Below are 27,695 nucleotides of genomic sequence, written 5' to 3'. Positions count from 1 at the left end.
GGAAAACTGGACAGCTACATGTAAAAGAATGAAATTAGAATACTCCCTAACACCATACACAAAAATAAACTCAAAATGGATTAGAGACCTAAATATAAGACTGGACACTATAAAACTCTTAGAGGAAAACATAGGAAGAACACTCTTTGACATAAATCACAGCAAGATCTTTTTTGATCCACCTCCTAGAGTAATGGAAATAAAAACAAAAATAAACAAGTGGGACCTAATGAAACTTCAAAGCTTTTGCACAGCAAAGGAAACCATAAACAAGACGAAAAGACAACCCTCAGAATGGGAGAAAATATTTGCAAACGAATCAACGGACAAAGGATTAATCTCCAAAATACATAAACAGCTCATTCAGCTCAATATTAAAGAAACAAACACCCCAATCCAAAAATGGGCAGAAGACCTAAATAGACATTTCTCCAAAGAAGACATACAGACGGCCACGAAGCACATGAAAGGATGCTCAACATCACTAATTATTAGAGAAATGCAAATCAAAACTACAATGAGGTATCACCTCACACAAGTTAGAATGGGCATCATCAGAAAATCTACAAACAACAAATGCTGGAGAGGGTGTGGAGAAAAGGGAACCCTCTTGCACTGTTGGTGGGAATGTAAATTGACACAGCCACTACGGAGAACAATATGGAGGTTCCTTAAAAAACTAAAAATAGAATTACCATATGACCCAGCAACCCCACTACTGGGCATATACCCAGAGAAAACCGTAATTCAAAAAGACACATGCACCCCAATGTTCGTTGCAGCACTATTTACAATAGCCAGGTCATGGAAGCAACCTAAATGCCCATCGACAGACGAATGGATAAAGAAGTTGTGGTACATATATACAATGGAATATTACTCAGCCATAAAAAGGAACGAAATTGAGTCATTTGTTGAGACGTGGATGGATCTAGAGACTGTCATACAGAGTGAAGTAAGTCAGAAAGAGAAAAACAAATATCGTATATTAATGCATGTATGTGGAACCTAGAAAAATGGTACAGATGAGCCAGTTTGCAGGGCAGAAGTTGAGACACAGATGTAGAGAATGGACATATGGACACCAAGGGGGGAAAACTGCGGTGGGGTGGGGATGGTGGTGTGCTGAATTGGGCGATTGGGATTGACATGTATACATTGATGTGTATAAAATTGATGCCTAATAAGAACCTGCAGTATAAAAAAAAAAAAAAAAAAAAAAAGCTGGTTCTTTGAGAAGATAAACAAAATTGATAAGCCATTAGCCAGACTCATCAAGAAAAAGAGGGAGAGGACTCAAATCAATAAAATTAGAAATGAAAAAGGAGAAGTTACAGCAGACACCGCAGAAATACAAAGCATCCTAAGAGACTACTACAAGCAACTTTATGCCAATAAAATGGACAACCTGGAAGAAATGGACAAATTCTTAGAAAGGTATAACCTTCCAAGACTGAACCAGGAAGAAACAGAAAATATGAACAGACCAATCACAAGTGATGAAATTGAAACTGTGATTAAAAATCTTCCAACAAACAAGTCCAGGACCAGATGGCTGCACAGGTGAATTCTATCAAACATTTAGAGAAGCGCTAATACCCATCCTTCTCAAACTCTTCCAAAAAACTGCAGAGGAAGGAACACTCCCAAACTCATTCTATGAAGCCACCATCACCCTGATACCAAAACCAGACAAAGATACTACAAAAAAAGAAAATTACAGACCAATATCACTGATGAATATAGATGCAAAAATCCTCAACAAAATACTAGCAAACAGAATCCAACAACACATTAAAAGGATCATACACCACGATCAAGTGGGATTTATCCCAGGGATGCAAGGATTCTTCAATATACGCAAATCAATCAATGTGATACACCATATTAACGAAGAATAAAAACCATATGATCATCTCAATAGATGCAGAAAAAGCTTTTGACAAAATTCAACACCCATTTCTGATAAAAACTCTCCAGAAAGTGGGCATAGAGGGAACCTACCTCAACATAATAAAGGGCATATACTACAAACCCACAGCAAACATCATTCTCACCGGTGAAAAACTGAAAGCATTTCCTCTAAGATCAGGAACGAGACAAGGATGTCCACTCTCACCACTATTATTCAACATAGTTTTGGAAGTCCTAGCCACGGCAATCAGAGAAGAGAAAGAAATAAAAGGAATACAAATTGGAAAAGAAGAAGTAAAACTGTCACAGTTTGCAGATGACATGATACTATACATAGAGAATCCTAAAACTGCCACCAGAAAACTACTAGAGCTAATCAATGAATTTGGTAAAGTTGCAGGATACAAAGTTAATGCACAGAAATCTCTTGCATTCCTATACACTAATGATGAAAAATCTGAAAGAGAAATTATGGAAACACTCCCATTTACCACTGCAACAAAAAGAATAAAATACCTAGGAATAAACCTACCTAGGGAGACAAAAGACCTGTATGCAGAAAACTATAAGACACTGATGAAAGAAATTAAAGATGATACCAACAGATGGAGAGATATACCATGTCCTTGGACTGGAAGAATCAATATTGTGAAAATGAGTATACTACCCAAAGCAATCTACAGATTCAATGCAATCCCTATCAAGTTACCAATGGCATTTTTTACGGAACTAGAACAAATCATCTTAAAATTTGTATGGAGACACAAAAGACCCCGAAGAGCCAAAGCAATCTTGAGGGAAAAAAACAGAGCTGGAGGAATCAGACTCCCTGACTTCAGACTATACTACAAAGCTACAGTAATCAAGACAATATGGTACTGGCACAAAAACAGAAACATAGATCAATGGAACAAGATAGAAAGCCCAGAGATTAACCCACGCACCTATGGTCAACTAATCTATGACAAAGGAGGCAAAGATATACAATGGAGAAAAGACAGTCTCTTCAATAAGTGGTGCTGGGAAAACTGGACAGCTACATGTAAAAGAATGAAATTTGAATACTCCCTAACACCATACACAAAAATAAACTCAAAATGGATTCGAGACCTAAATGTAAGACTGGACCCTATAAAACTCTTAGAGGAAAACATAGGAAAAACACTCTTTGACATAAATCACAGCAAGATCTTTTTTGATCCACCTCTTAGAGTAATGGAAATAAAAACAAAAATAAACAAATGGGACCTAATGAAACTTCAAAGCTTTTGCACAGCAAAGGAAACCATAAACAAGAGGAAAAGACAACCCTCAGAATGGGAGAAAATATTTGCAAACGAATCAACGGACAAAGGATTAATCTCCAAAATATATAAATAGCTCATTCAGCTCAATATTAAAGAAACAAACAACCCAATCCAAAAATGGGCAGAAGACCTAAATAGACATTTCTCCAAAGAAGACATACAGATGGCCAAGAAGCACATGAAAAGATGCTCAACATCACTAATTATTAGAGAAATGCAAATCAAAACTACAATGAGGTATCACCTCACACAAGTTAGAATGGGCATCATCAGAAAATCTACAAACAACAAATGCTGGAGAGGGTGTGGAGAAAAGGGAACCCTCTTGCACTGTTGGTGGGAATGTAAATTGACACAGCCACTATGGAGAACAATATGGAGGTTCCTTAAAAAACTAAAAATAGAATTACCATATGATCCAGCAATCCCACTACTGGGCATATACCCAGAGAAAACCGTAATTCAAAAAGACACATGCACCCCAATGTTCGTTGCAGCACTATTTACAATAGCCAGGTCATGGAAGCAGCCTAAATGCCCACTGACAGACGAATGGATAAAGAAGTTGTGGTACATATATACAATGGAATATTACTCAGCCATAAAAAGGAACGAAATTGAGTCATTTGTTGAGACGTGGATGGATCTAGAGACCGTCATACAGAGTGAAATAAGTCAGAAAGAGAAAAACAAATATTGTATATTAATGCACGTATGTGGAACCTAGAAAAATGGTACAGATGAACCGGTTTGCAGGGCAGAAGTTGAGACACAGATGTAGAGAACAAACGTATGGACACCAAGGGGGGAAAACTGCGGTGGGGTGGGGATGGTGGTGTGCTGAATTGGGCGATTGGTATTGACATGTATACAGTGATGTGTATAAAATTGATGACTGATTAAAAAAAAAAAAGAAAAAAAAATTTTTATGTCTATAATTCATGAGGGATACTGATCTGAATTTTCTTATAATGTCTTTCTCAGGTTTTGATATCAGGATTATGCTGACCTTATTAAATAATCTAGGAAGTCCCGTGGCTCCTCTATTTTCTGAAAAAGTTTATATAGGATCTTAAAAGTTTGATAGAATTCAAAAGTGCAGCCAACTTTGTAGGAAGTTATTTTTATAGGAAGTGTTTGATAATGAATTCAATTTCTTTAATATAGAGCTATTGAGATTTTCTATTTTTTTCTGTCAATTTTGGTAAGTGGTGTTTTTCAAGGAGTTTGTCCATTTCATCTAAATTGACTGTCAAATTTACTGGCCTAATATTTTCCTTTTATTCTTTTAATGGCTGTAAGATCAAGATGATATCCTCTTTGTTATCCTATATTGGTAAATACTGTGTTCCCTTTTTCTTGTTCTGCAGGAGCTTGTCAATTTTATTATTTTAAAGAAATAACTTGCCTCGATTAATTTTCTCTACTGTTTAATCTACTCTTATATTTCATTGATTTCCACTCTATTGTTCCTCCCTTCTACTTACTTTGGGCTTAATTTTCTTTTTCCTGTTTACTAAAGTGGAAATGGATCCTTGACTCTAAATTTCTCTTTTTTCACGTAAGTATTTAAAGCCATAAATTTCCCCATAAGCACTTCTTAATCTACACCCACAAATTTTGATATACTGTAATATTTTTAATTTAAATTTATTTATTTATTTATTTATTTTTGACTGCATTGGGTCTTCGTTGCTGCGTGCGGGCTTTCTCTAGCTGCGGTGAGCAGGGGCTACTCTTTGTTGCGGTGCGCAGGCTTCTCACTGCAGTGGCTTCTCTTGTTGCGGAGCAGGGGCTCTTGGTGCACGGACTTCCGTAGTTGTGGCTCACGGGCTCTAGAGCGCAGGATCAGTAGTTGTGGTGCACAGGCTTAGTTGCTCCGCAGCACATGGCATCTTCCCCGACCAGGGCTCGAACCCGTGTCCCCTGCATTGGCAGGTGGATTCTTAACCACTGCACCACCAGGGAAGTCTGATATACTGCAATATTTATTATCCAGTCCAAAACATTTTCTAATTTCCCTTAGGATTTCTTGTTTCACCCCTGAGCTTAAAACTCAACAATAAAAAACCCGATTTAAAAATGGGCTAAAGGGCTTCCCCGGTGGCATAGCGGTTAAGAATCCGCCTGCCAATGCAGGGGACATGGGTTCGAGCCCTGGTCCGGGGAGATCCCACGTGCCGTGGAGCAACGAAGCCCGTGCGCCACAACTACTGAGCCTGCACTCTAGAGCCCGCGAGCCACAACTACTGAGCCTGAGCGCCACAACAACTGAAGCCTGTGCACCTAGAGCCCATGCTCTGCAACAAGAGAAGCCACTGCTATGAGAAGGCTGCGCACCACAACGAAGAGTAGCTCCCGCTCGCCGCAACTAGAGAAAGCCCACACGCAGCAACAAAGACCCAACACAGCTAAAAATGAAAAAAAATAAATTTATTTAAAAATAAATAAATAAAAATGGGCTAAAGACCTTAACATACACCTCACCAAAGATGATATAAAGATAGCAAATAAGCATATGAAAAGATACTCCACATTATATGTCATCAAGGAAATGAGAATTAAAACAACGAGATACTGCTACACGCCTATTAGAATGGCCAAAATCCAGCAACACTGACAACACTAAATGCTGGCAAGGATGTGGAGCAACAGGAACTCTCATTCACTGTTGCGGGGAATACAAAATGATACAGCCACTTTGGAAGACAGTTTGGCAGTTTATTGCAAAAGTAAACATGCTCTTACCATACGATCTAGCAATCATGCTCCTTGGTTTACCTAAACGAGCGGAAAACTTATGTCACACAAAAATCTGCAAAACGAATGTTTACAGCAGCTTTATTCATAATTGCCAAAACTTGGAAGCAACCAAAATATCCTTCAGTAAGGGAATGGAGAAATAAACTATCATACATCCACACAATGGAATATCATTCAGTGAAAAAAAGAAATGACAATCAAGCTATGAAAATACATGAAGGAAACTGAAATGCGTATTACTAAATGAAAGAAGCAAATCTGAAGAGGCTACATAATATGATTCCAACTATATGACATTCTGGAAAAGGCAAATCTATGGAAATGGTGAAAACATCACTGATTGCCAGGAGACTGTTGGGGGTAAGGGATGAATAGGTAGAGGAGAAGACGTGGGGGGCAGTGAAATGACTCTGTGTGATACTATAATGGTAGATACATGTCATTACACATTTGTCCAAACCCAGAGAACTTACACCACCAAGCTGAACCCTAATGTAAACTATGGACTTTGGGTGATAACAGTGTGTCAGTGGAGGTTCATCAATTATAAAAAACGTACCACTGAAGTGTGATAGGGGATGTTGATAACGGGGACGCTATGCATGTATAGGGGAAGAGAGGTATACGGGAAACTTCTGTACCTTCTGCTCAATTTTGCTGTTAGAGCTAAAACTGTTCTAAAAAATGAGGTCTATTTTTTAAAGACATTCTTTCTTTTATATATATGCATATATTTTACCATTTCTAGTCACTCCTTCCTGTAGATCTAAGTTCCCAACAGGTATCATTTCTCTTCAGTTTGAAGAATCTGCCTTAGCATTTTTTTGTAGTATATACCTGATGGTGATAATTTGCTTAGCTTTTCTCTTCAACTTTATTTTTGAAAGATATTTTCACAGGTAAAAAATTCTAGGTTAACAGGAGGTTTTTTTTCCCCCTTTGAGCACATTAAAGATACTCCATTGTCTTCTGGCCTCCACTGTCAGACAGTGAGTTAGTTATCATTCATATCATTGTTCCCCTGTAAGAAATGTAATTTTTGTCTTGTTGCTTTCAAGATTTTCTTGTTTTCAGCAAATTGACTATGCTATTGTATACAGGTAGTTTTCTTTGTATTTATCTGTTAGGGGTTGTTGACCTTTCTGGATCTGTACATCGATGTTTTTTTTGTTTGTTTGTTTGTTTTACCAAATTTGGAAACCTCTGGCCAGTATTTCTTCTAAGGTTGCAACATAGCTTTAATTCTGAGACTGTCCTGCCTACAGAATGTTCATACCTAACTGTTTGAATCAGGAACCAGAATCAGAATCCCCTTGAAATAGCATCTCAAAAAACAAAACACTATGTCCCATAACACCAAATATACTTGAAGAATTTGCTAAGCCCTGAATTAAACTGAAATATTGAGTTTATTTTTAATCTAAGTTCTGTATTAAACATGTATTAAACAAACATGTTTTAAGTGTTTAGTTTGAACTGCTGCCAAACTTGAACATTTTCAAAAACTATGGGACTGTAACAAAACTAGGCCACCGATATAGTCTCTAAATGAAATTAGACTTGATCCAGTGCATTTGTCTTAAGTCCCCAGACTGAACCTCTTCACAGCAGTAGGGGCTGTCATGGTACCCACACCACCACAACCAATCTTCTCATTAATCTTTACTGATAGTACCTCTCCTCCTCCTCTTAAATAACCTTGTCTCTAATTTGGAAGCATCATTCTTAGATGAAAATCAGTTGAATGATCTATCAGTTGTTGTTTTCTGATTATTTCTTTTCTTTGTGCTGTTGCATATTAAAAGTATAAAGAAATATGATTAGCAGTTCTCAAACTTCACCTCTCCAATAGCAGAATGAATCATCCCTGAGGGATTTAAGTTTTCTCCTCAGCTTTTACATTTGGGATGGTCCCCCTACCATGTCTCTTCCTGCAGAAAAATGCTCAGACAGCTGCATAAAGAGTGCCAACTCTCTGCTGTCTTGAGATACAAAAGTTATGCACAATTGTGCTGGAGATACTTATTCTGTTAGAGTCAACTAGACTTAAAAATTACTCAATTCCTCCCGAGAAGATACTCCCACCTCCACAATTAATTAGCATGTTTGGCAGTCTGATTCTAAGTTTTTCACCTTAATTTGTTTTTATTTTCACTTCCTATCCAGAGCAACTTCCTTTAGTTATTAGAATATTAATCCTTCTGAGTCTACGACAGTCATTTTTAACCCTCTCTAAATGAGAAACTAGTTGGGATGGGAAAGTCTTCACAATGCAGTGAGCACCAGTTGAGCATACAGTGCAGGGCACTCTATCTGTGTTAAATATTGTGTGTTGAGGAGAGAGAGAAAGAAGAGAGAGAAAGAAGGTTATTTACTTACACACACAGAAAAGAAAGTACAGCAGATTTTTGCATGCATGACTTTAAAATTCTCAAGCATTCCTGAAATACCAAGTCATGGAGTCATGAAGTCATGCACAATTTTGCTAAGCATGAATTTGAATCCCACCTATTTGACATTAACCTTAATAGGCGAGCAAGTCACTTAGCTAATGATTAAGCCAATCTTTCAGACCAAAATACAGCATTGTTCCCATCATTTTCTTCATGTTTCTGTGGGGGAAATACCATAGAGCAAGGTCTCTCAATGTCATCAGTATTGACATTTTAGGCCAGACAGATCTGTGTCGTGGAGGGCTGACCCGTGAACTGTAGGATGTTTAGAAACATCCCTAGCCTCTTTAAAAAAATGTGCTGAGATCGGATCAAACTGGAGGAGTAGGATGTGGAGCTCACCTTCTCCCACAAATATAGGGTTGGCCAAAAAGTTCATTCGGGTTTTTCCGTAACATCTTATGGAATATGTTACGGAAAATATATATCAAAATGTTTAAATCAAAATATATCTACATGTGGAACGATTCTCACAGAACATCTACTGAATGCTGGCAGAAGACCTCAGACTTCCAAAAGGGCAAGAAAATCTCCACGTAACTGGGAAGGACAAAAGAAAAAAGAAAAATAAAGAGAGAAAGGAATCAGGATGGGACCTGCACCGCTGGGAAGGACCAGTGAAAAAAGAAAGGTTTCTGCACACTGGGAGGTCCCCTCACTGGCGGGGAGATCAGCTGGGATGGGAGGGGGACTTCAGAGCCTCAGAAGAGAGCGCAGCAACCGGTCTGTGGAGGGTAGAGTGGAGAGAGACCTGCACCGACGGTCGTGCTGCTGCCCGACACTCCCCAGCCTGAGACGCTCGTTCGCCGGGGCGGGTGGGGGCTGGGAGCTGAGGCTCGGGCTTCAGAGGTCAGACCCTGGGGAGAGGACTGGGGTTGGCTGCGTGGAGACAGCCTGAGGGGGCTAGGGTGTGCTATGGGAGAAGGCCTGGGCCCGCCAGAGAGGCAGGGTGCCATTGCTGGGTGGCACACAAGAAGAGGGGTGGGACCGCCATAGGAGCTTCTTTCTCTGCTCACACACTAGCCAGTGGCAGGGCACTGCCTACATGACCCCCAGGGGTAGGCGAGACCTACATGACCCCCAGGGGTAGGCGAGAGCCACCACTGCCATCTCGGACTCTAGAGGCAGGCACGGACCGCTGCTGCTGCTGAGGGTCCTATGAGCAGGCACCGGTCACTGCCCCCACCTTCCTGGGAGCGTGCGTGGCCTGCTGCCACTGCTGCCAAGAATCCCTCGACCGGGTGCCATCCACTGCCCCCACCTGCCCAGGAGCACACACGGGCCATACACCTGCACATCCCCTATCAAGGGGCTAACAGTGAGCACATGCTGAGGAAAGAGATGGCAAGCATCCAAACTAAAAAAAGCCCTCGTGCAAAAAAAATATTAAATCCACACAAGCTATGCAGGGATGCTCCCACATATAAAGAGCCCTCCAAGACTAGGGTAGAGAATTTTTCACCTAAACTCACAGAGGAAAAGAAATATAAGCAAGATGAAGAAGGAGAGAAAGCACTCCCAGTTAAAAGACCAAGAGTATTCCCCTGAAAGAACAAACAATGAAACAGACCTCTTCAGTCTAATAGACACCAAGTTCAAAAAGGAGGTAATGAAAATACTGAAGGAATTAAGAAAGGCTATCACAGAAATGCAGAGTACTGTAAAAAGGAACTAAAAACTATAAGGTGGAGCCAAGAAAAATTAGAAAATTCATTTGCCGAGATGAAAGCTAAGCTAAAAGCAAAGAATAGCAGGATGAATAATGCAGAAGAAAGGGTAAGTGATTTGGAAGATAGAATAATGGAAATTACCCAATCAAAACAGCAGACAGAAAGCCAAAAAAAAAAAAAAAAAAAGAAAGTAATATAAGAGATCCATGGGATAGTATAAAGCATGCCAATCTATGCATAATAGGAATTCCAGAAGAAGAAGAAAGAGAAAAGGGGATTGAAAATGTATTTGAAGAAATTATGGCTGAAAACTTCCCAAACCTAAAGAAGGAAACAGATATCCAGATACCGGAAGCACAGAGGGTCCCAAACAAGATAACCCAAACAGAGCTACACCAAGAAAGACATATCATAATAAAAATGGCAAAAGTTAAAGAGAGGATTCTAAAGGCAGCAAGAGAAAAACAAAGAGTTAATTACAAGGGAACCCTCATAAAGCTATCAGCTAATTTATCTACAGAAACACTGCAGGCCAGGAGGGAGTGGCAAAATACATACAAAGTCTTGAAAGGGAAAAATGTGCAACCTAGAATACTCTACCCAGAAAGATTATCATTTAGAATAGGAGGAGAAATAAAGAATTTCTCAGACAAGCAAAAACTAAAAGAATACAGCAATATTAAACCTATCCTAAAAGGAATATTGAAAAGTCTTCTCTAAACAGAAAAGAAGCAAGAAGATATAGGAAGAAGGAAATCACAGTAGGAAAGTAAATCACTTAAGCCAATATACAGATTTTTTTTAAAAAAGCCTATTTGTGAAAGCAACGATAAACACAAGAACGGCAAAAGGATAAACATAAAGTTGTAAAAAAGGAAATCAAAATCACAAAATGTGGGGAAGGAGAGTAAGAAAATGTAGATTTTTTTTTTTTTAGAATGTGTTTGAGCCTATACGACTATCAGTCTAAAGCAAGCAAATATAGGAAGGGGTTAATTTAACATACTTGAAAAACAGGGCAACCACAAATCAAAAACATACAACAGATTCACAAAAACCAAAAAGAAGAAAACACAAGCATAAAATAAAAGGAAATCATCAAACCACTAAAGGAAAAAGAAAGGAACAAAGAAGAAACATAGAATCAACTGGAAAACAAGGTTTAAAATGGCAATGAATACGTATGTATGAATAATTACCTTAAATGTCAATGGACTGAATGCTCCAATCGAAAGACACAGAGTGGCAGACTGGATTAAAAAACAAGGGACAACAATACACTGCCTACAAGAGACCCACCTTAGGGCAAAGGACACACATAGATTGAAAGTGAGGGGATGGAAAAAGATGTTTCATGCAAACGGAAATGACAAGAAAGCAGGAGTTGTAATACTCATATCAGACAAAACAGACTTTAAAACAAAGGCCATCAAGAAAGATAAAGAAGGACACTATATAATGATAAAAGGATCAATACAAGAAGAGGATTTTACACTTGTCAACATATATGCACCTAATATAGAAGCACCCAAATACATAAAACAACTACTAACAGACATGAAGGAAGAAATTGATGGGAATACAATAATAGTAGGAGACTTTAACACCCCACTCACATCAATGCACAGATCTTCTACACAGAAAATCAATAAGGCAACAGAGATCCTAAATGCTACAGTAGAACAAGTTTGACTTAATTGATATTTTCAGGACATTGTTTACATCCAAAAAACCCAGAATACACATTCTTTTCAAGTGCACATGGAACACTCTCTAGGATTGACCACATACTAGGGCACAAAACTCACCTCAGCAAATTTAAGGGTACAGAAATTATTTCAAGCATCTTCTCTGACTACAATGGCATGAAACTAGAAATCAACCACAGGAAAAGAAATGAGAAAAAAACAATTACATGGAGACTAAACGACATGCTACTAAAAAACCAATGGGCCAATGAGGAAATCAAAGCAGAAATTTAAAAATACCTTGAGACAAATGACAATGAAAACACAACCATACAAAATTTACGGGATGAACTGGGAGTTTGGGGTTAGTAGATGCAAACAATGACATTTAGAATGGACATGCCACAGCAACTAAGCCCGTGCACCACAACTACTGAGCCTGCGCTCTAGAGCCCATGAGCCACAACTACTGAGCTCGCACGCCACAACTACTGAAGCCCGCACGCCTAAAGCCCGTGCTCCACAACAAGAGAAGCCCACACACCACAACGAAGAGTAGCCCCTGCTCGCCGCAACTAGAGAAGCCCCGCACGCAGCAATGAAGACCCAACACATCCATAAATAAATAAATAAATAAAACAAACAAACAAACAAAATTCAAGATACAAAAGCTTGTACAGTGAAAAGGCTACTTCTCACTTTTGTTTTACCAGTTATCCAGTTCTTCTCCCCAGAAGCAACCAATTTCTTGTGCTAGAATGCACTGTAGACATACATTTCCATTAAGTACTAGTCAAGTTTCCATTTCAACAGTCTCACCTGACAAATACTACCTTCCCCACTTAATTACTGTGGTAGGCAGATAAGAAACCTACCACAATCTCCTTGAAAGTCTCTCCCCCACTAGTCTTCTGCCAAACTTTTCTCACAGAAGTAAAAGAACACACTTAGACTTTCCCCTCAGGCTCTAGCTAAAATTTCTCCTTTACTTTGTCCTATCTCTGTTCAATAACGTAAGAAAACCCAAGTGGATTTTCTTAGATAGCCAGAATTCATTTCACATTTTAAAAATCTATGAACTTTTGAGCTCTCCATAAGTTTCTTCTCTTGTCTTTAAAAGTTATTTTCTTAGAGCAAATTGCTAAACTGGTTTTTGGGGGCAGGTTTTTATTTGTTTTTGCTGTCATTATCTTATTGTTAAAGGACATTTAAAAAGACAATTTTACCTTAACACAAGCTTCTTTCATATTTAATACTTTGGAGGCTGCATTAATGTTTTCATGCCATAAGGGTGCACTAAATGCCACTTTATTACATATAACAAAATGAATGTTCATCTTTGGTTTATACATCTGCTCCCTCAAAGATTTCCCAAGTTTCATTTTTCATATTTAGAGTAAGATCGATAACCTAATGTCACCAAAATAAGAATTAATGGTAATGGTATTATAAAATTCTACTTTATCTTGTGGATCAACTAGATTTTAAAAATCTTGTTCCATATCTACTACTTTATATGCAGTTTTAATATAGGATTAGCATTAGAACTCACAAAACAGATTACATAGAATCACATTATAGTCACACAACATATATTTATAAATGACATTTCCGGATGTAATAGCAAATAAAAGTAATAATAATAATAGCTATAATTTACCAACCATCTAATAGGCAGCATCCCTGTACAGATACTTTATGTCACTATCTCCATTCTTCACAATAACCTACAACACAAGTTTTCACTCCATTTTATAACTGAGGAACCTGAGGCTCAGAGATGCTAGGCAACTTCTCCAAGGCCACCTAAAAACTAAGTGGTAGAATTGGGATTTGAAGCCAAGTCCACACAGCTCCAAGACCGAAGTTCTCACCAGTACATCACGTTGCAATGAAGAATATCATAAGAAAATGCTTTCATCTTACCCATAGTCATCTATCAGGTGAGAGCCAAGTACCACCACGTCAAGTTCAAAGAACTCAGGTTCCATTTTAATGCCAAACATGATTGGGGCGAGTTTAGAATAATCAGCACGGTTGCAAGTAGCAACACAAACCCGAAGCTTTCGGTTATTCTCCTTCTTCTCCATGACTTGTTTTTTTCTTTTTGAGAGGTTCTTAAAATAGAGTTCCTGAAGTCACAAAAATAAAAATTAATATCCTATGATAAACCATAATGCAAAAGAATATGAAAAAGAATGTATATATATGTATAAATGAGTCACTTTGCTGTACAGCAGTAATTAACACAACATTGTAGTTCAACTATACTTCAGTAAAAAATAAATTTTAAAAAGACATTATAAACACAAAAAATAAAAATTCTTTATAATCAGAATGATAGGTCCTAGATATAAACGTAAAATTTTGCAGTCTTAAGTCCTTAAGCACCGTTTAGTATAGTGATTCTTAACTTTTTTCCACCCCACTTCTGTGTGACACACCCAACTGGTATATCAAGTTATGAAATTCCAGCAGACCAACTATGACTCCACCCTTTTCTCTTACACTTAAGAAAGCATGCTGGAATGCAATTTAAAAAGAGTTTAATATAAATCAACTCTCATTGAAAAGGCAAGCAAACATCAGCTCTTTATTATTAATTAAAAATTACTTCCCATTCCTCACAATTGATCCAAACATACCAGACTAGAGCGAAAGTTTGGTTGAGAACCACTGATCTAGTTCAACTTCCCCACTTACAGAAAGAGAAAAACACAAGCCTTAAGAGAGGAAATTACTTCCCCAAGATTCAAGATCACACCTGTAAGGAATGTGAGCTATTCACCCTCACGCTACACACTATATACAAAGCACTGTGATTAGTGCTGAGGAAAAGATGAGTTAAGATGAAACAAAAACCCCTACCTTCAAGGCCTCATTAGCATCCATAGCCAGTACCTACACACTTGACAACTCCAAATACCTACCAGCTATCTCCTGTCCCATAGGCACGTCAAAGTCACTGTCCCAAACTGAACTCACTTTCTTTTCCAAACCTGTTCCTCCTTCCTTATTCTCTAACTCTGTTATGAACTTCCACTCATCCAAATGCCTTGACATCCTTGTCTTCTCTGCTCCTCACCCTGTACCTCCTCAGTCCTGTCAATTCAACCTCCTGAATGAATCTTTCAAATCTATCTCCTCTCCATCCCCACCCACCAGAACATCCCCCAGTCCAATCCCTGATCTTAGGTCAGAACTATTCTAACAGCTGTCAAAGTGGTTTGCCTGTCTCTAGTCTTGCCCTGCCTCCCAAAAACTTTCAGGGTGATCTTTCCAAAGTTTATAAATCTGATTACACTGCTAAACAGGATATACCACCTATGGATAAATTCCAAATTGCTGATCTGGACTTAGTTCATCCTTCCAACCATTTGTCCCCTTACAACTAACTATCCTTACTCTGAACCAAAGCCATGCCAAAGTGCCTGCAGTTCAACCTTTGGGTCTCCATATCTCTGTGCCTTTCTAGATGCAAGCTCCTCTACCTAAAACTTCCTTTCCCTCTTGCCCGGATTCTTCCTCATCCTTTAGAACTAAGGCTAAGTGTCATCTCTTCTGGAAAGCCTTCGCATAAACCTCAGTTCCTCCTTATTCCACCCCTCTTCGTGGCTGCCTCCCTCTCAGCAGTGTGGCCCCATCATACACACATATACTATTCCTCCTCCTTTGCCTACCCATCCCCCCACCATTCTATACCCTCCTTTCAAAAAGTAAAAACCAGGGGCAAGGGATAAGAGCTATGTTTCAAGGAGCTTTTTAAACTTCCTTATATCAATGTAAAATTTCACTTCATGGACTGATCTCAATGCTTATGTCTCTGGAAGTGTATCAATATTCAGAATTTGCAATCAGGAATCCAGAGAAGCTTGAGTAAAGATGCCAATAAAAGGGGAGCTGCCTTTTCAATCAGGGTAGACTCTGAAACTCAGTGGAAATCTCGTCAGTAGCCTTCTGCTATTGATATCTCATCTCTCATAGGCTAGAACTTCTATAATCACAAATTGCCCATCATTAGGCCCATTCAGAATTTATAATCTCCAGTAAGAGCTAATTCCACCCAATGGAAAGCATTTGTAAGATAGTGAAGTGAGCATTCGTCAAGCAAGTTGTATTTGTGAGATCTAAGCACTACCTAACCAAAGAGACAAAAATATTTTTCCAAAAACGGTTGTCCTAAGTGTTCTTGTACACAAACCTTTTTCCACTCATCATTAAATTTGAGCTGAATAAATTGTTGGTGATATCTAATTTGCTGGGTGAGGCAAAGCAAATCATTTATGGTTGATAAATTTGTATTTATTTTAAGAGAATAGTAAACTTTCCATTGGGCAATTCTAAAATGTTAGTATTTACCAAGTAACTCAAAGGTTATTATACCAAAACTGAAAGTAAGGTAGCCATATACACAAACTATGAAAAATAAAACAATGTTACTAAGGCCAAAACTTTTTTAAGGAAGAAAGTTAAATCTTAGGGGGAAAAAAATGGTAAAAATCCTTTGTTAAGGGGAGAATTCTTTTTTAAAAATAATTTTTTATTTAACTAACTTATTTTTTTTGATTAGGTAGTACATTCACATGGTTTAAAATTGAAAAGGCACAAGAGGCTATAGAGCAAAAAGTCTTCCCATCTGTGTTCCCAGACATGTAGTTCTTCTCCCTGGATGGTTAGAATTACTAGTTTCTTATCTATCCTTCTGCAGATAAACTATGCATATACAAATAAATATACATTTCTTCACACATATAAATACAAATATATTTTATAAATACATAGAGTGTGTATCATGCAGTTAGTAACATATGCTACACTGTTGTTGCATACCTTGTTTTTTTAACTGCTCTTATGTTTCTGAATTAAGTGGTAAAATGGGAACGTTCAAAGGCATTAGAAATATCAAACATAAAAGTGCAATTTTGAAAATTGCTGGCCATCAACTTTTCAAATATATGTAGGGTTATGAGAGCCCTGGAAGTAAAAATGACCAATGTCACAAACACTTATTGAGAATTGACTCTGTGCAGAGCACTGTAAAGAAAACTGAGAGGGACTTCCCTGGCAGTCCAGTGGTTAAGACTCCACGCTTCCAATGCAGGGGGCGTGGGTTTGATCCCTGCTCGGGGAACCAAGATCCCACATGCCACATGGCATGGCCAAAACAAAACAAAACAAAAACTGAGAGGCAGAGCTGAGAAAGACCTCACCTCTGATTTTTAGGAACTTACAATCTAGTACATGACACCTGGCCACATAATAGATCTTCACCAGTTCACTTTCCCAAACAGAAGCACCAGGAACAAAATTAACAAATTTTCTTTCTCCGCCTAGTGTACATTATTATTTGTTCTGTATAAAATGTCATGCCCAAGGATCCATTTTTATACTAAGAACTGTGACCAAAGTCTCCATGACCAGTATGGAATGAATAAATGTGACATAATGGACTTAAACTATAACAGGAGGATTTAAGTTGCATAAAGTGCAATGTAAAACAAGATAAAACTAGTTTCTTTACACAATGGAATCCTAGTCAGCAATGAAAACAAATGGACTATGTCTAAGTGTGTCAATATTGATAAACCTCAAAAACATAACATTAGAGGAAAACAAAATTCTAAAAAGTTAGATAAAAAGGGCCATTTTTTAAAATATGTAAAACATTACTGTATGTTGTTTATTAATCTGTAGTAAAATTACACAGCAACTCAGGAAAGTAGTTACGTCTGAAGGAGAAGGGAAGGGAAAGGAAAAGAGGGCCTAAAGGATTTTTGTTGTCTATGTAAACATTTATAAAAAAACATAAGTAGAGGTCTGAAACTAACATGGTAACATGTTAATATGTCTTCAATCTTGATGATTGGTAGAGTGTCGTACTGTTCTGTCCTTTTCAGCATATTTGAAGTATTTTATTAAAAACAAGAAATCTTTTAAATGGACACTGAAGATGCACTGTCCACAGTCCTTAAACCCTAAAGCTCAGAAAGCAGGTGGATTGGATATTTACATCCATTTCACTCAATTCCGTAATAGTTAGTAACCAGAGGCACTAAAACCAGAAAAATACCCGAAAAATACACCTTCACCTTGAACTCACTGGCAATCTCTGAGAAACCTGCATTCTTTCAACTCAAGACTGACCATTACAAATACTGACAAAAGGTCAGTGACCCTGTCCAGAAAAATAAATACTGTTGTCCCACTCAACTATGGAAAAAGACAAACACTTTGCTCAAACAGTCTCTGAGCAGAGGAAACCATCAAAGTAAACAACTGCCAAGCACTGTGTTAAGAGCATTACAAGCATTAACTCACATCATCCTCACAGCCCTATCTTATTAGCCCGATTTCACAAACGGGCACACTGAGGCACAGTGAAAACCAATTTACTTGCCCCAAATCACAGTTAACAATTACCAGAACCAAATACCAAATCAGCATTCAAGACAGTGCCCATATCCAGTGTTTGCCTGTGTCTGTTCATTTCATAAACACCCATGAGTGAGAACCTTCCTTATGCCTGGTCCTGCCAGGCACCATGGGAATGAAGGGAACATATGATGTATCACTCTCTTCCCTCAGTGCAGACGGGATGACACAGGAATCAGGAGGGTCTGAAATTCAGAACCCTATCCTGAGCTATACTCTGGTGTGACTTCTTTCTGAGCTTCCATAGTCGGCTTAACCAGTTATCTCTAAATGCCAAGCTGTACCACACCCCTCTTCTCCACCAGGATTCCAAAAAAATACTTTTTCGTGCTTTTTTACAACTGTGCTCCGGATTGGGGGGAAAATAAACGCATAACAAGCTTCCAAGGAAGCCCAGACTCAGAATACAGTCAGGGATGGGCGCAGACCCTCAAGATGATCTTTCAGTCCAACCCTTTACACCCCGGGGCCACTTGTCCGTCACGGAGCTCTCCGCCCTCTCCTGCACACCTCCGTGACGGGATGCTCGCTATCTTTCAGGACAGCCGGTGGGATGGAGTGCAGCTGGCCTCCCTCTAACACCCCGCGCCCCACTCCCGGTTATTCGACCGGGGTCCGCACTCAACCCGTCTGCTCCACGGGCCAAAGGCTGAGCCCACAGCGGAACTAAAGAGCGGCCCTGGCGTGCAGGCCCGCGGGAGACAGAGCGAGGCCGGGCCGGGTGCGGAGCCTCTGGCCGGGGAGCTGAGGCCTCGGCGTGCGGGCCCGGAGGCTGCGCTCCCCGAGCCCGCCTCCCCCGAGTCCCCGGCGGGTGCGCGGGTCTCACCAGGCGCCGCTCCGCCGTTCCTCCCGCGTCGCCGCTGCCGCCGCCGGGCCTTGCGGACGAGAGCTGAGCGCCGTGCCGGAAAGCAGGCCGGCGCGAGACCGCCCCCTTGGCTTCCGCCACTCGGTCCCGCGGGCGATGACGCGCCTCGACGCCCACCCCGCACACCCCGCGCGCCCTGCGTTCCCACCCGAATCTGCCGACGCGCCTTACGTGAGCGGGGAGGAATTCTGCGATTGGCTGCGCGAGGAGGCCGGGGCGGGGTGGCGCCTTCCGTGGTCGTGGCACAGCCCTGGGCGGCCGGCCAGTGTCCCGCCCCGGCGGGGCTCGTCTGCCTGCCACGCGAAAGTTCGGAAGCCGAGCGCCGCACGAGGCAGTTGTTTTGGCCTTGGCCCCGAGATGTAATTTCTTACGCCTTCCAGTCACGCAGTCATTTCATAGGCATGACCAAAACAATACGGTCGTCTGGGGGTCGACCAAGAGCCCTCTCCTGAGTGAAGCTGTGCCACTCCAGAACCGTGTCTGCTAGAGGGCTCAGTGGAGTGCTGATGATGACCCAGGCAAGGCAGAGACCAGCTGATCCTTATAATGAGCTCAGCCTCTGCCTCCCCTGCAGGGAACCCCCAGGCCTTCCTGCTGCAGGGAGGAGCACATAGGTGGCAGAGAAACTGGCGGGAAAGGCCTCACACAACTCCTGATGAAGACTTTCTAATGATCGTCTCAAATTCCTAGTCACCATTGACAAGAAGCTTTGAGTTGGTGATACAAAACATTAAAATATTTTTTTTACAACCATTAAAGAATTTATCACAGGCGAAACTACTTAAACAGCCTAACAATTCATTGACGGTTCTTGCTATAAAGTGAATTTCAAGTCCAATCAAACTTTTGCACTTGATGTATTTCAGTTAATGATGCTCTAATTTGCGGAATACTTGTGAACTGTTAGTTCCCCTGCAGCTAGCTTGGAGCCACCAAAAGGTCATATCAGCCACGAAAGGACAGACATTAAGGGGTTTCACGCAAGGAAGTGCTAGGAGATTTCTTTTATCACTTTGGCTGTTCTGTGGAGAAGGGATTGGGTGAGAGTCAAGAATGGTAGCAGTGGAAAAAAAAAAAGCCTCTGAAATACACACACAAACACACACACACACACACACACACACACACATACACATACAAACAACCTGGTACCACTAATTGCATCTGAAAGGGCTGGGAGGAGATAGACTTTTCACTGAATTCCTACTTATATCTTTTGTATTTTGTAGTATATGCACACATTCCATATTAAAGAGAATAAAATAAAAGTAATTGTAAAAAAAAATGGTGGCAGTGAAACTCATTTGAAGTGGATCGATATGATATTTAGTTTGGAAGTAGAATTGATGCAACTTCATTATGGATTGGGTATGAGAGGATGACAGAGAAAACGAAGGAAACAAGGTTGACTTCCAGATGTCTGGCATTAGTAGTTGGGTGATTGGTGCCATTTACCAAGACGAGAAAAGCTGAAGGAGTGAGCAGGTTTGGGGAGTTAAAAAGAAAGGTTTAATTTGTGATGTTAGGTTTGAGATGCCTATGAGATAGCCACATGAAGCTATTAGATAGGCAATAAGATATATGATTCTGGACACAGATTCACCAGACTCCAGATGGCGTATTAGTTTCCTACCGCTGCTGTAACAAATTACATAAAACTTAGTGGCTTAAAAATACGATTGTATTATCTTCCAGTTCTGGAGGTTAGGAGTCTGAAATGGGTTTTGAGGGGCTAAAATCAAAGAAGCAGTGTAGATATCATCACAAGAAAAATTTTTATAACTATGTGTGGTGATCAATGTTAACTAGATTTATTGTGGTGATCATTTCATAAGATACACATATGTCAAACCCTTGTGTTGTACACCTGAACCTAATATAATGTTATATGTCAATTATATCTCAATTAAAAAAAACAAAGGTATCAGTAGTTTTGTCTTCCTTAGGCTGCAGGGGAGAATCTGCTTCCTTGCCTTTTCCAGTGTCTAGAGGCTACCCACATTCCTTGGCTTATGCTCTTTCTGACATCTGCTTCCCTTGTCACATCTCCTTCTCTGACTCTCCTGCCTGCCTCTTTTACTTAAAAAGACCCTTATAATTTATTACATTGGATCCACTCAGATAGTTCAGGATAATCTTCCCATCTCAGAATCCTTAATTCAATCACACCTGCAAAGACTCTTTTGGTATGTAAGGAAACATATTCACAGGTTCTGGGGATTAGGACACGGCTATCTTTAGGAAGCTATTATTTTGTCTACCACAAGTGATACTGAAAGTCCTAGAAGGGGGACTTCCCTGGTGGTCCAGTTGTTAAGAATCCCCCTTACAATGCAGGGGATGTGGGTTCGATCCCTGGTCCGGGAACTAAGATCCCACATGCTGTTGGGCAACTAAGCGTGCGCACTCTAGAGCCCGCGCACCACATCTAGAGAGCACAAATGCTGCTACTACCTAGCCCACGTGCTCTGGAGCCCACGAGCCACAAGTAGAGAGAAGCCCGTGCACCAAAACGAAAGATCTCGCATGCCTCATCGAAGATCCCCTGTGCCACAACTAAGACCCAACGCAGCCAAATAAATAAATAAATAAAAGTGAAAAAAAAATAGAAAGTCCCAGAAGATGTTCAAGATGGGAATGTTGCTTTTAAAGTTACATGCCATACCACCAAGTATCCAGAATAGAACATTAATTTTTTCCTCTTGAAAGTGAATAAAAAATTTCAAAACAGTGTTAATGTTCAGTTTTTATCTAGGGGCTTATTACATGGGTATGTGTAGTTTGTAAAAATTCATATTGTCCACCTAAGATATGTGTACTTTTTTGTATGTATATTGTAAGTACAATATGTTTCTAAAATACTTAATGCTTAAGATTATAGATAAGAAAAATGTAACTAGAAATATAAACACTTGTAATAATAGGAAATACAATTTCGAGAATTTGTACACTTATTAAGCCACTTGGAGATTTTGTGTTTGTTTGACCAATATTGAGAATTTTATATTTCCATATATAGTTGAATGGTTCTGTGTTCATAGAATCATTTAACCCTAAATAAAGTGACCCCTTTTTAGGGTTTTCTCCTATGTTCTCTTGAGATGAAGTTGCAGCAAGGAGCTGTAGGGGGCATTTTCTCCTGACTTTTTAAGACCATTTTTCTTTGGGTAAATATTACATTTCTGGATCTCTGTTACTTTGCTATTTAATAGTATAAATACATATCAAAAATCTCAAGCCATTAAGTTTTAATTTTTTTACTTTAAATAATAATTTGCTGACTTTTTCCCAGTTTTACTGAGTTATAATTGACATACAGCACTGTATAAGTTTAAGGTGTACAATACAATTTGACTTACATACATCATGAAATGATGACCACAATAAGTTTAGTGAGCATCCATCATCTCATATAGATGCAAAACTAAAGAAATAGAAAACATACATTTTTCCTTGTGATGAGAACTCTTAGGACTTACTCTTCCAACAACTTTCATTTATAACATACAACAGTGTTAATTATATTTATCATGTTGTACATTACATCTCTAATACTTATTTATCCTGTAACTAGAAGTTTGTACCTTTTGACTGTCTTCATTTAATTTCCCCTCCCCTCACCACTGGTAGTCATAAATTTGATCTCTTTTTCTATGAGTTTGTTTGTTGGTTGGTTTGTTTTTGAAGGAGAATTGAATTATAACACTGTATTAGTTCCTGGTATACAACACAGTGATCCAATATTGCTATACATTTCAAAACGATCACCATGATAAGTCTAGTTGTCATCTGTCACCATACAAAGATATTACCTAATTATTGACTATATTCCTCATGCTGTATATTTCATACCTATGACTCATTTATTTTGTAACTGAAAGTTTGTACCTCTTAATCTTCCCTCACTTATTTCTCTCCTCCCCCTAGCCCCCTTCGCTCTGGCAACACCTGTTTGTTCTCTGTATCTATGACTCTGTTTCTGTTTTGTTATGTTTGTTCGTTTGTTTTTTTTTTTTTTTAGAGAAATTCCTTTATTTGGATGTTTTTGGTATTTAGATTCCTGGATAGTTAATCTTCTATTGTATTTTTCTATTTCTTCTTCTGCCTTTTCAGTGAGATATTGGGGTGTGAAAAGATGTTCAGTCCACTGTTTCAAAATGAAAAAACGTTGTTTTTTATTTTTTATTTTATTTTTTTAAATTTTAAAAAATATTTATTTTTATTTATTATTTATTTGATATTTATTTTTATTTTAGTTGCAGCAGGTGGGCTCTTCGTTGCGACACAGGCTTCTCTCTAGTTGTGGTACATGGGCTCCAGAGCGCATGGGCTCACTTTCATTTGTTTTTTAGATTCCACAATAAGTGATATTATGCAATATTTGTCTTTCTCTGTCTGACTTATATCACTTAGCATAACAACCTCTGATCCATTCATGTTGTCACAAATGGTAAAATGTCATTCTTTTTTTTGTGGCTGAGTAAGAGTCCTGTGTGTGTGTGTGTATCACATCTTCTTAATCCTTCATCTTTTGATGGGCACTTAGGTTGTTTCCATATCTTGACTATTGTAAATAATGCTGCAATGAATATAGGGGTGCATATAGCTTTTCTAATTAGTGTTTTCATTTTCTTCGGATAAATATACAGAAGTAGAATTTCTGGATCCTATGGTAGCTCTATTTTTAATTTTTTGAGAAACCTCCTTACTGTTTTCCACAGTGGCTGCACCAATTTACATTCCCACCAAAAGTGCATGAGGGTTCCCTTTTCTCCACATCCTGGCCAACAGTTGTCATTTGTTATCTTTTTTATAATAACCATTCTGACAGATGTGAGGTGATATCTCATTGTGGTCTTGATTTGCATTTCCCTGATGATAAGTGATGTTCAGCATCCTTTTCACATGCCTGTTGGCCATCTGTATGTTTTCTTTGGAAAGATGTCCATCCAGATCTCTGGCCATTTTAAAATTGGGTTGTTTGTTCTTTGATGTTGAGTTGTATGTGTTCTTTGTGTATTTTGGATATTAATCCCTTATTGAATATATCATTTGCAAATAGGTTCTCCCATTCAGTAGGTGGCCTTTTAATTTTGCTGATAGCTTCCTTCACTGTGCAAAACTTTATAGTTTGATGTAGTTCCTTTTTTAAATTTTTGCTCTTGTTGCCTTTGCCTGGAGATATATGAAAAAAAAAAAAGTATTGCTAAGACCAATGTCAAAGAGAGTACTGCCTATTTCTCTTTCAGGAGTTTATGGTTTCAGGTCTTACATTTAAGTCTTTAATCCATTTTGAGTTTATTTATTTATTTATTTTTAAAATTTTTATTTATTTATTTATTTATTTATTTATTTATGGCTGTGTTGGGTCTTTGTTTCTGTGCGAGGGCTTTCTCTAGTTGCAGCAAGTGGGGGCCACTCTTCATGGCGGTGCGCGGGCCTCTCACTCTCGTGGCCTCTCCCGTTGCGGAGCACAGGCTCCAGATGCGCGGGCTCAGTAATTGTGGCCCACGGGCCCAGTTGCTCCGCGGCATGTGGGATCTTCCCAGACCACGGCTCAAACCCATGTCACCTGCATCGGCAGGCAGACTCTCAACCACTGCGCCACCAGGGAAGCCCCTTAGAACTGCTTTTGCTGCATCTCGTAGATTTTGGGTCATTGTGTTTTCGTTTTCATTTTTCTCCAGATTTCTTTTTTAATTTCTTCGATTTCTTCAGTGACCCATTCGTTGTTTAGTAGTATATTGTTTAGCCTCCACGTGTTTGTGTTTTTTGTAGTTTTTTTCTTACAGTTGATTTCTAGTCTCATAGGTTTGTGATCAGAAAGAGGCTTGATATAACTTCAATCTTCTTAAATTTACTGAGACTCGTTTTGTGGCCTAGCATATGATCTACCCTGGAGAACATTTCATGTGCACTTGAAAAGAATATGTATTCTGCTGCTTTTGGATGAAATGTTCTATATATATCTATTAAGTCCATCTAGTCTAATGTGTTGTTTAAGGCCAGTGTTTCCTTATTGATTTTCTCCCTGGAAGAGCTGTCCATTGCTATCTGTGTGTTGTTAAAGTCCCCTATTATTGTTTTACTGTCAATTTCTCCCTTTATGTCTATTAATATTTGCTCTTTGTATTTAAATGCTCTTGTGCTGGGACTTCCCTGGTGGCGCAGTGGTTAAGAATCTGCCTGCCAGTGCAGGGGACATGGGTTTGAGCCCTGGTCTGGGAAGATCCCACATGCCACGGAGCAACTAAGCCCGTGCACCACAACTCCTGAGCCTGTGCTCGAGAGGCTGCGAGCCACAACTACTGAGCCCGCATGCCACAACAACTGAAGCCCACGTGCCTAGAGCCCATGCTCTGCAACAAGAGAAGCCACTGCAATGAGAAGCCTGTGCACAGCAATGAAGAGTAGCCCCCGCTCACTGCAACTAGAGAAAGCCCATGCACAGCAGCGAAGACCCAACACAGCCAAAAATAAATAAAATTTAAAAAATAAATTTAAAAATAAATAAATAAATAAATGCTCCTGTGCTGAGTCCATATGTATTTACAATTGTTATATCTTCTCATTGGATTGATCTCTTGATCATTATGTAATGTCCTTCTTTGTCTCTTGTTACAATCTTTGTTTTAAGATCTATTTTGTCTGATATAAATATTGCTACCTCGGCTTCCTTTTTGTTTCTATTTGTATAAAATACCTTTTTCCATCCCTTCACTTTCAGTCTGTGTGTGTCTTTAGATCTTAACTGAGTCTTTTGTAGGCAGCATATATGTGGGTCTTGTTTTTGTAGCCATTCTATGTCTTTGATTGGAGCATTTAGTCCATTTACATTTAAAGTAGTTATTTGCCTTTACTGATGAGCTTTTTCATTTTGTAATTTTTATGTTCCTAGTTGTGGCCTTCTCTTTTTTGCTCAGAGAAGTCCCTTTAACATTTCTTGTAACACTGGTTTGGTGATGCTGAACTCTTTTAACTTTTGCTTGTCTGTAAAACTTTTGATCTCTCCATCAAATCTGAATGAGAGCCTTGCTGGGTAGAGTATTCTTGGTTGTAGGTTTTTCCTTATCATCATTTTAAATATATTGTGTCACTCCCTCCTGGCCTGCAGAGTTTCTCCTGAAAAGCCAGCTGATAGCCTTACGGGAGTTCCTTTGTATGTAACTTGCTGCTTTTCCCTTGCTGCTTTTTTTTTTTTTTTTTAATTTTATTTATTTATTTATTTTATGGCTGTGTTGGGTCTTCGTTTTTTTTTGTGCAAGGGCTTTCTCTAGTTGTGCCAAGCGGGGGCCACTCTTCATCGCGGTGCGCGGGCCTCTCACTATCGCGGCCTCTCCCGTTGCGGAGCACAGGCTCCAGACGCGCAGGCTCAGCAGCTGTGGCTCACGGGACCAGTTGCTCCGCAGCATGTGGGATCCTCCCAGACCAGGGCTCGAACCCATGTCCCCTACATTGGCAGGCGGACTCTCAACCACCACGCCACCAGGGAAGCCCCTCCCTTGCTGCTTTTAATATTTTCTATTTATCTTTAATTTTTACCATTTTAATTACAATGTGTCTTGGTGTGGTTCTCTTTCAGTCAATCATGTTGAGACTCACTGTGCTTCCTGGATCTGGATGTCTATTTCCCTTTCCCAGGAAGGGACGTTTTCAGCTATTATGTCTTCAAATATTTCTCTGCCCCCTTCTCTCTCTCTTCTCCTTCTGGAACCCCTATTTTGCGAATGTTAGTATGCTTGATGTTGTCCCAGAGGTTTCTTAAACTGTCCTCATTTCTTTTTATTATTTTTTCAGTTCAGTTTCAGTAATTTCAGACAGTAATTACTCTGTCTTCCAAATCACTGATATGTTCCTCTATATTATCTAATCTACTGTTGATTCCTTCTAGTATATTTTTAATTTCAGTTATTGAATTCTTCACCTCTGTTTGGTTCTTCTATATATTTTCTAACTCTTTGTTAAAAACTTCTAACTTCTCACTCTTTTCATTCATTCTTCTCCTGAGTTCTTTGAGCATCTTTCTTTTCCCCCACAGCAACTAATGACATTTATTTAGTACTCATTTTGTATTTTCACAGTTCTGAGAACCTTTTCATTTAATCCTCACCAAAAATCCACAGAGAGAGGTTCTGATTTTATGCACATTTTCAGATGAGAAAACTGAAACCGAGAGAGGATAAGTTAACTTGGTAGAATCACCCAGCCAGGAAGTGGCTTAACTGGTATTCAGATCTGGGGCCTCTGACTTCAAAACTCAAATTTATTCAGTCTCCTCCTAAGGAAGCATTTCTAAGCTTAGCCAGAGCACACTGAGGGAGGCAGGTGTCATCCTGGGCTTAGGAGACTAACAAAGCTGTAGAGCCAGATCCAGTTAATTAGCACAGCTTCCTTCCTGCCTGTGGTTCTGTCAATAGCCACCTATCCAGGCAACCATTGACCCCTCCGTCTGGCCCCTCCTACTTTCCTTTATACCTTCCCTGAGACCAGAGGAGGGCCTTACAAGGTGATATGATTTTCTGTGAATAACATTCCCACAAGATAGGAGCCACCTGCAGGATGTTTCAAGGTTCTTACAGGATGAGAGAGACAGAAGGAGGCTC

At 39.4% G+C, this 27,695-nt stretch overlaps 1 protein-coding gene across 1 annotated transcript in view; it reads right to left on the bottom strand.

Moving 5' to 3' along the window:
* The window catches only part of GNE (glucosamine (UDP-N-acetyl)-2-epimerase/N-acetylmannosamine kinase), a 45,992-nt gene extending 26,825 nt beyond the window's left edge, over window positions 1-19,167 (bottom strand). The window contains exons 1-2 of the mRNA XM_068554049.1: window positions 19,054-19,167; window positions 13,722-13,927 (exon numbers count right to left, since the gene is read on the bottom strand). Coding sequence (XP_068410150.1) covers window positions 13,722-13,885 — 164 coding nt within the window. The 5' untranslated portion in view covers window positions 13,886-13,927; window positions 19,054-19,167. The remainder of the gene's footprint in view (window positions 1-13,721; window positions 13,928-19,053) is intronic.
* Window positions 19,168-27,695: the final 8,528 nt, after the last annotated feature.

The sequence above is a fragment of the Eschrichtius robustus genome, chromosome 10 (assembly GCF_028021215.1).
Source record: "Eschrichtius robustus isolate mEscRob2 chromosome 10, mEscRob2.pri, whole genome shotgun sequence".
NCBI classification, from domain to species: Eukaryota; Metazoa; Chordata; class Mammalia; order Artiodactyla; family Eschrichtiidae; genus Eschrichtius; species Eschrichtius robustus.
Note: the sequence above shows the minus strand (reverse complement) of the source record. Positions and strands in the feature narration are given on the sequence as shown.